General features: G+C 32.1%; 2 protein-coding genes across 9 annotated transcripts; both read left to right on the top strand.

Annotated features, from left to right (window-relative positions):
• The first annotated feature begins 6,963 nt into the window (after positions 1-6,963).
• On the top strand, positions 6,964-10,348 carry LOC108825693 (uncharacterized). 8 transcript variants are annotated; one of them, XR_008938291.1, is made up of 12 exons: positions 6,965-7,097; positions 7,169-7,288; positions 7,387-7,506; positions 7,611-7,895; positions 7,970-8,005; positions 8,082-8,218; positions 8,913-9,041; positions 9,122-9,168; positions 9,261-9,320; positions 9,424-9,466; positions 9,718-9,794; positions 9,906-10,348. XR_008938291.1 is itself a non-coding variant. In XM_018599033.2 (6 exons), exons 1-6 carry the CDS (start codon positions 7,049-7,051, stop codon positions 8,192-8,194), a joined length of 723 nt encoding a protein of 240 aa, XP_018454535.2. In that variant the 5' UTR covers positions 6,964-7,048; the 3' UTR covers positions 8,195-8,403. The 8 variants fall into 8 exon arrangements, 1 of the variants encoding a protein (XP_018454535.2); XR_008938286.1 differs by having other exon boundaries at positions 9,424-9,794; XR_008938287.1 differs by having other exon boundaries at positions 9,256-9,320; positions 9,424-9,794.
• A 931-nt stretch (positions 10,349-11,279) lies between these two features.
• LOC108825273 (putative F-box protein At5g62660) lies at positions 11,280-12,554 on the top strand. The gene has a single exon (XM_018598586.2). It carries the CDS (start codon positions 11,280-11,282, stop codon positions 12,552-12,554), a length of 1,275 nt encoding a protein of 424 aa, XP_018454088.1.
• The last annotated feature ends 833 nt before the right edge of the window (positions 12,555-13,387 follow it).

Below are 13,387 nucleotides of genomic sequence, written 5' to 3'. Positions count from 1 at the left end.
ATATTATATACATTAATATTATTAGATTACAAATATAAAACTGAATGTTGTTTGGTTTTTTTATTATATGCTATTTTTAAAGAGTCTCAGATATTTTGTTTTGTGTTTATGTATTTTTCAGCATTGATAAAATGATTAACATTACAACTACTAAATAAGTATTTGAAGTTTTTTGAACCTAATTAATATTTGAAGTTCTTTTTGAAATTAAAAAAAAATATTTAAAGTTCCCTTTGTTTTGTTTAGTTAGATAGATTATTTTTATACACTATCATTTTTATTAAATTTAAATAAGTTATTATATATAGTATAAATAGACTACTTATTCGGGGACACGAAAAAATTATATATGTTTTAATATATAAAATGTTAAAAAATAATTTTATATTTATTTTTATATTGTGAAAATTTATTTAATGTATTTAAATGGGGGAAAATTATGATTACACAAATAAGTAAAAAGTTATTTGAAGTTTTACTTTTTATGTCAATTTTAAATTATTCATGTACACTATTAAAACAACATTCGGTTTTCTATTGTAACGACATTCAGTTTTTAATTAAAAATTCTATTAAAACAACAGTTTTGTATTTACATTGTACATGAAATATGAAAATTATTAATATATTAAGTTTTTTTATAATTTACATAAATTATTTTTATAAAATTATAAGATTATTTTAATTTATTACTTTATTTTTTTAATTTTGTAATAAATCTTATTTTAAAATAGGAATACTGTAAATGTAATTATTTTACATAAAACTGATGTTCTATTTTTAAAAATTAAAAACAATATATTATAATTTTGGTGAAGATTTGTATATAAAATGATAATATTGTAACAATTATTTTGCAGTGTTAATGTAAAGTAACAATTATTTTGCACGGATATTCAAAAATGGACTTTAACATTTATATATGAATTTAACAAAGTTTAGTTAGTCCATCAATTTATTATTTGACCCAAAAACCACACAGAATTTTATTCTTGTAACTAAAAAAGTTATTGATATTTTTTTTGTTAAGAGTTGGTAGTGCAGAAGTCGAGCTACGATAAATATCGGTATTTATAGATACATGCTAAGATATCATGAGGATATCTATCACTTAAAGCTTGGATGTTTAAAAACTAAATCACAAATATTAGATTGTAGTTGAGAATCTTGAAATATAGGAATGATAATAAGTAGTTACACGTTATTTTAGGTAAATAATACTAAAGCTTAGCGTGATATAAGGTTGACATTAATGATTTATCTCATTTAATTTTTATATTTTTAGTATTATGCCAGTAGCAATCTTTTGTAATTATTTAGAAAAAATTAGGTTAAAATACTAAATGTACTTCGTTTTAATAGTTTAGATTAATATCAATCAAAATCTATGTAAATGACTTTTTCAAAAAAAAATCTCTATAATAAATGAAGCCAACCAACAGCTGCCATGTAGAATACGTTACCCACGTGGAATCTCATTCTTCTTTCGCGAAACAAAGAGGACAACTCGGGTGGGACTCAGAAGCGGACCTATGTATAGGGCTGGCGTTCGGGGTATCAATTCGGATTTCAGTTCAGTCTATTCGGGTTTCAGGTTTTCGGGGTTAAAGATTTCAGCCCCATTCGGATATTTTAAATTTTTGATTGGGGTTAGGTTCGGATCTTTGCGGGTTCGGTTCGGGTTCGGATAACCCATTTAAAATGTTTTCAAAATTTTCAAAATTCCATTATATACTTTAATTTTCAAAATCTATAAGAAAGATAATATATTACATATAAATTTTCATAACATATATGTCAAAATACCTTAATTTAACATATAAATTAGTTTTCTTTGAATTTTGGATAAAGAATTAATAGATATTTAACTATTTTGGTGTTTCAGTATACTTTTAGCTATTTTAAACATTTACTTTTGATTATTTGCATATATTTTTCGAGTATTTGGAAAACTTAAAGGTATTTATATATTTTAATATTTTTAATATACATTATATATAAAAATAATGTATATATTTAAGTATATAAATTTATTTCGGATACATTCGGTATCCAAATATTTCGGTTCGGATCGGGTTCGGTTTCGGTTCTTTTAAAATACCGAAATTTTAAACCCGTTCGGATATTTAATCAATTTCGGTTTAAGTTCGGTGCTACTTTTCGGATCGGGTTCGGTTCGGTTTTTCGGGTTTCGGATTTTTTTCCCAGCCCCACCTATGTGTTAGGAAGGGGTTGCAGCTGCCACAGTTTAAGTTAGATTGTTAGAGAGTTTATAGAATGGACAGGAAGGTGACATAGCTTAGTTGGCGTAAAGCTCCCTCTCTTTACACCCCATTCCTGTGTTCGATACTATCTAATAACAACTTTATATTTATTTTTGTTGAAAAAAAAATTATCCTGGGCTAAGCCCAATCTTTTGACACCCCTAAACAAAGGGGGTCCACCACTGGTGGGATCCACATTTGTATGGTATATCTCGTCACGTGAATTCTCCATGTGCCACTTACATCATCGTGGAATATGTTTTTACTGCTATTTGATAAAGTATTTTTTCACAAGATAGACATTAGACTAAACATAACGATCTCTTCCTCGTTCTCTCTCCCGTATCTTTCACGAGAAGAGATTTGACGAAGCTTGATTCCCGTCGCCAATTTCTTCTCGGTAACTTTTGATCTCCGGTATACTGTGATCTGTTTTGACGAGTATAGCCGGCTTCAGTTTCCGGTGGCTTGCGTTTATCTTCGACGAAGCTACTCGGTTTTGACTCCGCGCCGGACTTCTATTTGAAGGAGGCGGCGGCTCTTCACCGGTTTTTTCCCGCCGATGGTTAGGTGATAATCCGACGATTTGTTTGTTAAATCGGTCGGTGTTTTGTGCGGCTTCGTTTCAGGGAAAGACATCGAAGTGTTTGATGGTTACTCTCCGGTGAAGGAAGCGAAGGGGTGGTTACGGATGTGGGTGAAGCTTCTTTTCTTTCGTTTGTTGGATTTTAGGGTGTCGGATGAGCTTCTGATTAGTCGATCGATGCTCTCTTATGCCCGGAAAAAGATGATGCAAGCGTTTGCCTTGAGGATGGAGGAATTGGTGTTTTTCCAGCGGTGTTTGCCGGCGATTTTCACCGACGGACTCATCGGAAAAGTTAGTGGAAGAGGTGGAGCGGCGTGGTTCCCTCATCTGGCTGAGGGAGTTACACGTGTTCTCGTACGTGTCTAAACCGACGATGTCGGTCGTGGTTTGTTTTCGGGTCCGGGTTTGGTTAATGGGCTTTGATGTTTTGGGCTATGGATGTTTGTGTCCTTGTTGTTGTTGGGCTTTGTTGTAGGCCTTGTAACAAGTTGGACTTTTGTCCTGTTTGGAATTTTTAATAAAATCAGATGGAAAAAAAAGACTAAAAACATAACGATAAATGGAGAAATATTCGAATTATATACCAATTAATCAATACTTTTACAGTATATTTACACTCAGTGGGATCCACAGAATATTTTGAATCGGAGGCACATTTTTTTGTTTAAAACATTGTGACATTTGATTATATAAATATTTTAGTTCTTAATATTGCACAAAATGTATGTGACTTTTTAAAGTGTTCTAGATTTATCTTTTATTGTGACATTTGATTTTTTTTTTATAATTACATTAGTCATTCCAATAACGGAAACAATGTTTTCAATGAGTATAACTATATTTTATCTAGTTATAAACTAAATAAATGAAATTTATATTTTGCGGCATGATGAAATAGGTTATTAAATATAAATAGAAAGAAAATACTTGGGTCTTTAAGTAAATAAGTCTCTAAAAATCACAATAATATATGGCAAACACTGGATGTTGATAGCTGATGGGGGATTTGCAGCCACTGACCCAGTTTAATTTATTATTTCCCTCCTAAAACTAATCGATATATATTTAGTTGGGGGTACGTGACTACGTGCTCCCGTATCTTCCGCCCTTGCTTACACACTGTGTAAGACTCATAATAACACTACTTGTATATCTAAACAGCTAGTAATTTAAAAAAAAAAACTATTGAAAAGCTCAGATTACAATAAGATTCATACACAAGCTCCATGGCGGTGTTACCGAACAACAACGAGGGGTTCTTCAACCGTGACCCTTGTGTTTCAAACCATGACGTCTTGATCCTCCTTTCAAAATTTATCCTAAACTTTTACTTGACTTCCTTTCTCACACATTAATACTATCCAGTAATCATAAGACAAGTACGATCTGATCTTCCTTAGATTGTATGTATATAAAGTAAAAGAATTTCAGCTAGCAGCAAAAGTTCAATAACACTTACCTATATGTAGCGCATATGTCACGTATAACTAAACGATGGCATTATGTATAATGTACATTCATAAATGGAGGGAAAACTGGGCCATAAGGTCCATAACATAATTATGTTTAAGTGAATGTGGCCAATACAAATCACATGAAAAGTTTATGGTATGGTCACAGTTCAATCCAAATTGAAGTTGTCCTTATAATTTAAACAAAACGAAAAACAAAGAAGATAAGGACGAGGTTTATAAGGTTGTGTTCAAACAAACAAAAAGGAGGAGATATAGAAGAACCAGTGCGATTACTTGTCTCTCCAGTCTAGCTCATACCAATTAAGAAAGATCTCAGTTTACATTTCTGGACTTTTGTTCCATACAACCACCTTTCAATTTGGTTATCACGTATAATTTGTTTTTTCTGGTCAAGATTCCAAGTAGTAATTACAATTTCAAACCACATCGGTTAATTGTTTTTATTTACTTACTTAATATATCTAGTTCCAACATAAATATGTTGAGAAAATAGACTACCTCAAGTGGGAATGACATTGCCCGTGCTAAAAAAACAGGAGAAAGAATAATATCAATACTATTAAAACAGGAGAACATTTTATCGACTATATTTTGGACTATCAAAAAAAGTCATAACAGTCCAACTAAAATAATTTCATTAGTTATTATCATATAATGTTTTCTAATCTAAAATATATCTATTAATATTTTAATATTTGTAAAATAGAATTAATTTAACTTTCTATTTTTTCTTTTACAACTAACTTAATAATATTTTCAAAATAAGATATCTAAAAGATATTGTCAAGTATTATTTTCTTAAGATTTTATTATAAAATATATTTAATGTCTTTTTATTTAAGATGTAAACATAAATTCTTTTTAATATTTATTTTAAATAATAAAATTCGTAATTTATATAAATAAATTATTAACAAATATTAATTCTTTCATAATAGAATAAAAAAAATAATATTCCCATAATGTTTATATTCATAATTAAATTAATACATCAACTAATAAATATAAAGTAACTTAATTAAATTTATTATTTTATAAATCATAAAAATTAAAGAATAACACACATTCATGAATTTTACCACATACTTCAACGTATTAAATAAAAATATTAAAGTAAGATATATATAAAAGAAAATAATTACATATTTAATTTGAGTATTAAAAAATAATTCGATATAGTATGATACGGGTTGAATGAAGTATATTTTATTTATATAATAATAAAATAAATTTTGATCAATATAAAAATTAAAAATATTTTTACTATAATTTACAGTTTTAAATATAAGTAAAATTAATAATGACTGGTTTTGTAAATGAGTTATCTTATTTTAAACAAATTATATTTATTAATTTTAATTTATGTATCTATAAAAGCAATTTTTAATAAAAATACATGTATGAAATTTCTAATTTTCAGTAAATAAAACTTTGGAAAAAAACTAAGCCCATAGATCCGGGTCGGATAAACACAAGTATAATTATATTAAGTTATTTTCATAAATAACTGAACGGTTTATATAACTCTTGAACCAAAAAAAAGAAAAAACTATAATCAAACTGAAATCGATATCCAAAGAATAAAACAACCTAAAACCAAAACCAAAAAACAAACACTATATCCTATGTATTGATCTTCTTCATTTGTTAAATGTTTGAGATTGGTCTAGTCAATAAATTCTTATCAGCCCTTTGAAAGGGCGGGTCAAACTCTAGTTTTCGATTAAAGATGAGATATTCTATCAATTTTGTTTTGGAAAAGTACTGTTTTCGCATTTTCAAATCTACAATATCAATATATTAACTTCTCAAATTAAAGATTTTGTTTTATTTCACAAATTTAAAACTAAAAATAAAACTTAACGCTAAAAGACATTTAGCATAAAGAATTTAAACTATACGCATGTAATAACACAAAAGAGTTCTTTTTTAACAGAAAAAGTGATTTCCTGGTATCATATTTTTTTCCGCTTACAAAATAGTGGGGCTAACCGGATAAGTTGTATAAAAGAAAAAAGTAAGTTGGTTCTCATAGATGGACTGGTCTACGAAGAAAATCATGAGCTGGTCTGGATATTATTAAAACCAATATAAAGCCCATATGATGAAGTGAGGAAGCTGAAATGCAGATTTTTAATGTTTTCTTAAAAAATAAGTTTTTTTTTTATTTTGTTTATATTGCTCAGATCAGATTGAAGTCTTCAATTTTGATAAAGGATCTTACACAGTTGCCTATTTTTTTTTGCTTATACCTTTTCATCTTTATTATATTTAAAATGTTTTTTTTCCTCAGATTTTAAGAATTTCTTTGTCTTTGGAAATCCAGCAGACATACTTGCGTCTCAAGACTTGTCTTTCAGTTGTGTATTTGAATATTATGTGTATGTTCCTTTTGTAATCACTGATTGCTTTGCATCAGGACTATCTAGTATCATCAATATAATTAAATTTGAGGAAAAAAGAAAAAAACAAAGAAAATCGCTTGTTTTTATAAAGGAGAAATTCTTTTTGTTATAAATTTTACAGTTCAATATCAAATGGTACGTTTACAGCGAAGTTGTTTAACCGCTTTGATTTTCGTAAGCCCGCCGAATCCACAAATTTGAAATTCAAATGTTTTTCGATTATTTGTTTTCTTTATCGAAAAAACTACCGCTCTCTCTAATCTTCTATAAATACTATTGCTGCCTTAGATTTTTTCCCTCCCACTAGCTAAAGCAAAAATGAGGATTTCTAAACAGATGTTTCTTCGTCGCGCCGCCAGACGTAGAGGTTTCTTTTCCTTAATCACACAGTTTTGAATCTTACTTTGTTTATAATAACGCTTTGAAATTTCTCCGAAGGTGTTCAAGCCCCAGTTGTTCCCGTTCCTCCGGCGAATCACGTTGCTCTTGCGGATCCCACCGTTGGTCCCGTCGTTCAAGTTGATCATGCGTTTGCCGGTGGCGGATCTGCTTCTGAAGGTAGTTATATTCTTTTGATTTTTACAGTTTTTTTTTCACTCAGAGTTTTGGTAAGTATTTCTGTTTTATATATATATACGTGTTAAAATATTTCACAGTTGCTGATGTGGATCCTGTTGTCACCGCGGATCCAATGGTTCCCGCAGAGGTGGATCCAATGGATCCCGTGGAAGTTTTCGATGATCCAGTCGTTCCCCGTATCGGATCTGCTACTGAAGGTACTAATATTATTTTTAATTTTTATTACAGGTTTATTATTGAATGTGTTAGCTGGTTACCGTCGTGGTGTTTGACAATTAATTTTTTTTTTTTTTTAAATCAGGTTGTAACAGTGGCATGATCGGTTTGAAAGTTCCTTTTGGTACTTATGGTAATACCTTTAGGTTTTATCCTTGCTCTGATTGTGTGATTACTGGTGGGATCAACTACTTGCTTCGTGGAGATGAGGATTACAGATATGTTCCCGATGATGATTGTGTTTTATTCCCTCATGGTGGGTTAGTAAGTCTTGTTCAAGGAAGGGTATTTGTTACCTTTCCTCCTTTCAAGGTTTACAATCATTGCATTGTATCGATTCCTGTTGGTGGTTATGTCCAGTTTTTTACAGGTAATTTCTTTTGTTTACCTATTATATGATTTAGTTATTTATTCATTTTACTAATTTCATTTTTTTGTGTGTAGAACCTGGAGATCAATTCGAATATGATAGTGATGATGGTAATCAGCTGTCTATTTTCTATTATATTTGTTTATTTCACTTTTCTGATTTTTTCTTTCTTCTGTTAATATCAAGGTTTCTCTAGTGACGAAGAGGAAGCGTTGGGAGCTTGGGTTGAAGAAAACATGGGTTTTACTGACGAAGAGGAGGCGATGGAAGCTTGGGTTGATGAAGACATGGGTTTGTGAGTAATCCACCGGTCTATTGATGGGGTAATTTAATTATAGTATGTAACCCGGTCTATTGGTATAGTCTTTATTGTCTAACTTTTCTGAAAACTCTATTTGGCCATTTCTAGACCAAAAAAGACATTTTTAAATTCATATGAGAAACAAGTTTATAAAACATGAGACTTGAGTAATCCCGTGCTATTGGCATATCTAATACTGTCTCTCTATATCGTTTTGCTTTTCTATAATACTGTCTCTTATATCGTTCTGCCATTTCTATACAAAAACATGTTTAAATTTATATGATGAACAAGTGTTTAAAAATGGTTCTCTAGGCTGAAGACATTAAAATATAGTGGTAATAGCTGATCCACACTCATTATTATGGAATTATTTCAATTTAAACAAAATTAAAAAGAAACTTATGATACTAGCATGATTGCCGCACAAAGGATCTGTTAATAAAAAACTAAACTTACCAAACTACCCTATAAACAAACTTGGTTTCATCTAGGTTCGAGTATTTGAATCTGTAACCGAAGTTTGAATCTTTAGATATATGCGTTTGTTTTAGGATCTAAAGCCATCCATCCTTTTCCTTTTATAGTAGAAAGACTCGGGGCGATAAGAAAAGGAAGTTTGTGGGCGATAAGTAAAGAAAGAGTCATTTTACCAATGTTGGATTTAGATAGCACCACTCAGGATAATTTGGAAAACTGAAAGTCTGTTATTGCAGGCGGTTCAAAGAATGTGTTGGAGTCTCGAAAGGGTTGCCTTGAGTATTCTTGTACTCTATATGCCTTTGATTCAGTATGTAGTAGCTCTTGCTGTGATGGAGGCAGTGAAGTCTGTTTGTGACAAGAAGGTGATAAGTAATTCTTTTAGATGTTTTCATGGATCCTTAATATCAATATTGACCTCTGAGCTTAAAATTATTAATATCAGGAGTGGTACCTCAACATACAGATCAAAGAAGTTCAATGTTAGTGCTGGTAATAGACATTACTACTTCTACTACTTACAAGTTCGATGGCTTTGTAAACATCTTTTAGAAGGTATTCTTGTTGCTTGTTTAAAAGAGAAGAACTTCTTGGTGCCTTCTTTCATAAATTTGAAATGTTCCTTGATCTACTCATGCACAGAGGTGAATACTAAAATCTTCAGTCAACTGCTTCTTTGTTACTTTTAAGAGTATCCTCCTAAAGCATTAGTCTGACCACTCTGTTATTGTAATGCACACTTTACAGGATTTGAATCTCTCGAGGAGCTTTACAGGACATGGTTTCACAGGTGACGGTTATGTCTTCAATTGCTTATCACTAACAATTATAGGTTTCCGAGCCTAGGCTACACATAAGGTAGTCAAGTATACCGTATACGTTATGCTATGTAGATCTTATTGACTTGTGGTTGGATATGATTCTCTTGATATGCTCATCGTTAAGGTTTGTGAATATAAACTTTACTGTGCAGCGAGCAAAAAGTGGTTGTTGAAGATAGAATTGACGACAAAGTTGTTCAAAATGTTGTGACTATTTCAGGGTTTGACTTCTTCGGGGTATCTGCTGGCTATTGGAGATGACAATCAAATGTATGAGCTTCACCCTGATGGCAATAGGTAAAAACTTCTAGCATGTTTTTGAAAAAAAATAAATTGAATCTGTTAATGAATTACAAAACTGACAATGGAGTACTTTTCTGTTCACCTACGGTTTCAATTTTCTCAAAGGTCTGGTCAGAAGAAAACTATGCTCCAAAGATTTTCTTGCAGCATCCTTCTGGAGGAAGCAACTGTTGTTTTAAGCACACCAATAACACAACTACTATTGGCTTCGATCATCAAAGAATAAATTGACTGCTTTTCTTTACTGTATATGGTCTTCATAAGATTCCTTTTATATCCAAATGATAAGGCTACGTTAATGACATTGTAAAGGCCTCGTTTTGGTTTAACTTGGATCTGCTTACTTCTTAGCCTATGCTGGTGTTGCTGATTTCAAGTTGAGTAGAACTTACCTTAATGTTGATAGTCTCTTCCGAGAATATTATGCACCTTCTTACTGTTAATGTCTAAGTATGCATTTTATGTTACTATAACTCTCTATGTAATTAGTTGGACAAGAGCTTGTCATTTCCTGGAATTTGTAACCGAGAGAAAATTAATTTGATCCTCTTTAGGGATTATTTTATTGTCGCGCGACTGCTAACATTTTAATCGTAATTTCAACTTCAGTGTAGATAGTTATATGATGTCTTGATTTTTTTTTATCCAGGAAACGTTTAACTACAAAGTAGCTGCCTGTTCTGATGGAACCTGCACTTAGTATATTAACAACATGATTGAATATAACCGAAAGCTTATCTTTTATATAAAACCGTGCATAGTTCCATTAATATGGTTTATCATTCAAATCATGTTATACACTGTTTTCTTTCTTACACTAAATTTTGGTTGGTTTACCAGTCAGACTTTTTGTTTTACTTATAAAACATGGTAAGTTCCCTGTAAAAGCTTAGCTTCCGAACCAAGCTGATTACTGAGAGCAAAATTTAACATCTGGTCTCAATACGAATCCGGTTCGAATCCCGCTGATCATTGAGAGCAAAATTTAAAATTCAGATTTTTCCAGTATTCAGTGAATGAAGCATATTCCGACCGAAAATGTAAACTGCTAAAATGAATACGAATCCGGTTCGAATCCCGCTGATCATTGAGAGCAAAATTTAAAATTCAGATTTTTCCAGTATTCAGTGAATGAAGCATATTCCGACCGAAAATGTAAACTGCTAAAATTCTCGCCATTAGTCTAGATCCACCTTGATAAGAGCTAGGATAAACCATATTATTCAAGGAAAAAAAAGCTTTGTTTCTGAAAATTGTCCGAATATAGAGTAAAAATTAGTTTTAAAATTCTCAACCACATGGTGGTGTTGGTAAATGGGCCGTTGATTGTGCATTATGGTAATATGGTTATAAAACTTAACTTGAGCCCAACCCTATATTTTCTTTTTTACTGCGGATAGAGGCTGTGGGAAAGAGAGACGTCGCCAAAGAAAAAGTATTCCAATTTGATAAAAGATCTCTCTCGATTTAGGCATAACTATGGTTAAGTATCGGTCTCTGATCTCTTCTATTCAATGGAAGAAGAAGTGGCCAAAGTTGAAGAGAAGGGCAAGAGGAAGAACAGAAAGAACACAAAGAGGAGATGATCATGAGATTACTTTTGATCTCATGATCGAGATCCTAACTAGGTTGCCTGCTAAATCACTTATGAGGTTCAAGTGCGTCTCGAAACTCTGGTCTTGTCTGATCCCTTCTCGATATTTTAGCAACCTTTATCTCACGGTTGCATCATCTCCATCGCGAAGAGCGCGACCACTTAATCTATACATGAGTTTGAATGTGAGTTTGACTTGGATGAGACACTACAAGTGTGATTCAATGGAGCTCTGCCACCGCCCTGGAAAGTGTGAACTGCTATCCTTAAGGTTGTCTTCGTCGCTTAGTAATATTGCTGAATCATCGTTAGAACCAGATTTGACTTTCCCAGGGATGGGAGGATACAAGATGGTATCTCTTCGCGGTTTGATTTTATACACTGTTTGCAGAAAAGCATGTATCTATAATCCCGCCACTAGACAAAGCTTAATCTTACCCGCCGTCAAATCCAACGTCTTTGCTCAGCAAGAACCTAATAAGCATGTCTTCTACTTTTTCGGACATGATCCTGTTCAAGATCAATACAAAATAGTCTGTAGTATTGTGGTATTTTCGGATTATCGTGTGAGGATAACCTCCGAGTTTTGGGTGTTCGTACTGGAACCCGGAGGTTTTTGGAAAAGAATTGAGTATGATGATCAACCTCACCTTCGTTCAAGACCAGGACTCTGCATCAACGGAGTTATATATTATCTGGCTTTCAACCATACATGTAGGGATAATGTTTACTGTTTTGACGTTAGGTCTGAAAAGTTCCATAAGATCCAAGCACCCCATGAGTTGTCTCAGTTTTGTAAGTCCTTCGGTTTTATAGAGCATGGTGGAAAACCAGCAATCTTTGATTATACTCATATTAAAGAAACGGGTGTCTCAGAGTTGTGGGTCTTGGGGCTGGATGGTGGAACATGGTCGAGGAAGTCTCTGATTTTGCAGCCTTGTCAGAGACATTTACTGGATGACATTAACATTAAGTTGATTGTTCATGGTACAGGTCAGAACAATGAGGTTATCTTGGCTATGCCTTGTCCTTGTTACCTTCTCTATTACGATCTGAGAAAAAATGATTTGAGGAAGGTTAATATCAATAGAGCTACAACGCGGGATGCCTGTTTCAAGGTTCTGGATAAGTGCGAAAGCATCATGCATTTGGAAATTTGAATAGAGTTTATCATTATTTAAATTTTATTTGTCTATGATAATACTATTAAAGTATTTATTCAATAGTTCTTTATTTATTTTAATTGTTTTGCAAACAAACAAAACAATAGTTAAAATATCTCTGCTTCTTTCATTGTTTAATATCATCAAGACAATTTGGACTATTTTCTTTGAATTTGTTCTGGTCTGGAGTACACGTGTGTCTCCTCCGGGAGACTGCTAGCTCAACACACATGAATTTACATCCATGAATTCATATGTTGATTTGTCTCATGTGAATTCCACGAAACAAATCATTTGTTGTTATTGATCTGCAGTATCCTGGCTTGGTTCGAGTCATACGCGAATCAACAACTGTGACTAAACCAAAGCCAGAGACTTAGGGTAGCTACGAGCTATAGCTTCTGCTACACCGGTGAAGGTTTATCCAGCCAAGACATCTGTAGCTTCAAACCCACAGAGCATTTATGATTCTTACACAGCTTTCTTAGAGGACATGAAAGTTCTTGGAGCACTTGATGGATAAGCTTTGGGACTTATAGCCTTAAAAACAAAGTTTTCTGTGTGTGTATTGCTAGATCAAAAATTGTAGTAGTGAAGGTTCTTAGTTGAACATACACACTAAACGTTTTGAATCCATTTTCAAAATATTTATATTACTATGGTTAGTTGTAAAATGAGATCAGATTAACTCTAATGACCGCTTTTAGGCACCCTTTGTATGATTATTGATAAAATTTATAACGTTAATTAGTTTTTTACTGAATACTAGGTGTTTTCCTGCACCATGTGCAGTAAAAGAATTTTAAAATATTTTTTAAAAGATAAATATA

Source organism: Raphanus sativus, chromosome 9, assembly GCF_000801105.2.
Source record: "Raphanus sativus cultivar WK10039 chromosome 9, ASM80110v3, whole genome shotgun sequence".
Classification (NCBI taxonomy): Eukaryota; Viridiplantae; Streptophyta; class Magnoliopsida; order Brassicales; family Brassicaceae; genus Raphanus; species Raphanus sativus.
The sequence above is the reverse complement of the archived record's forward strand: the minus strand, read 5'-3'. Positions and strand labels throughout refer to the sequence as shown.

Bases quoted from the DNA above. Each gene is read 5' to 3' on its own strand.
- LOC108825273 (XM_018598586.2), top strand. From the start codon at position 11,280: ATGGTTAAGTATCGGTCTCTGATCTCTTCTATTCAATGGAAGAAGAAG.
- LOC108825693 (XM_018599033.2), top strand. From the start codon at position 7,049: ATGAGGATTTCTAAACAGATGTTTCTTCGTCGCGCCGCCAGACGTAGA. The intron at 7,289-7,386 runs GTAGTTATATTC...AATATTTCACAG, and splicing joins TGGCGGATCTGCTTCTGAAG to TTGCTGATGTGGATCCTGTT. The intron at 8,006-8,081 runs GTAATCAGCTGT...GTTAATATCAAG, and splicing joins CGAATATGATAGTGATGATG to GTTTCTCTAGTGACGAAGAG.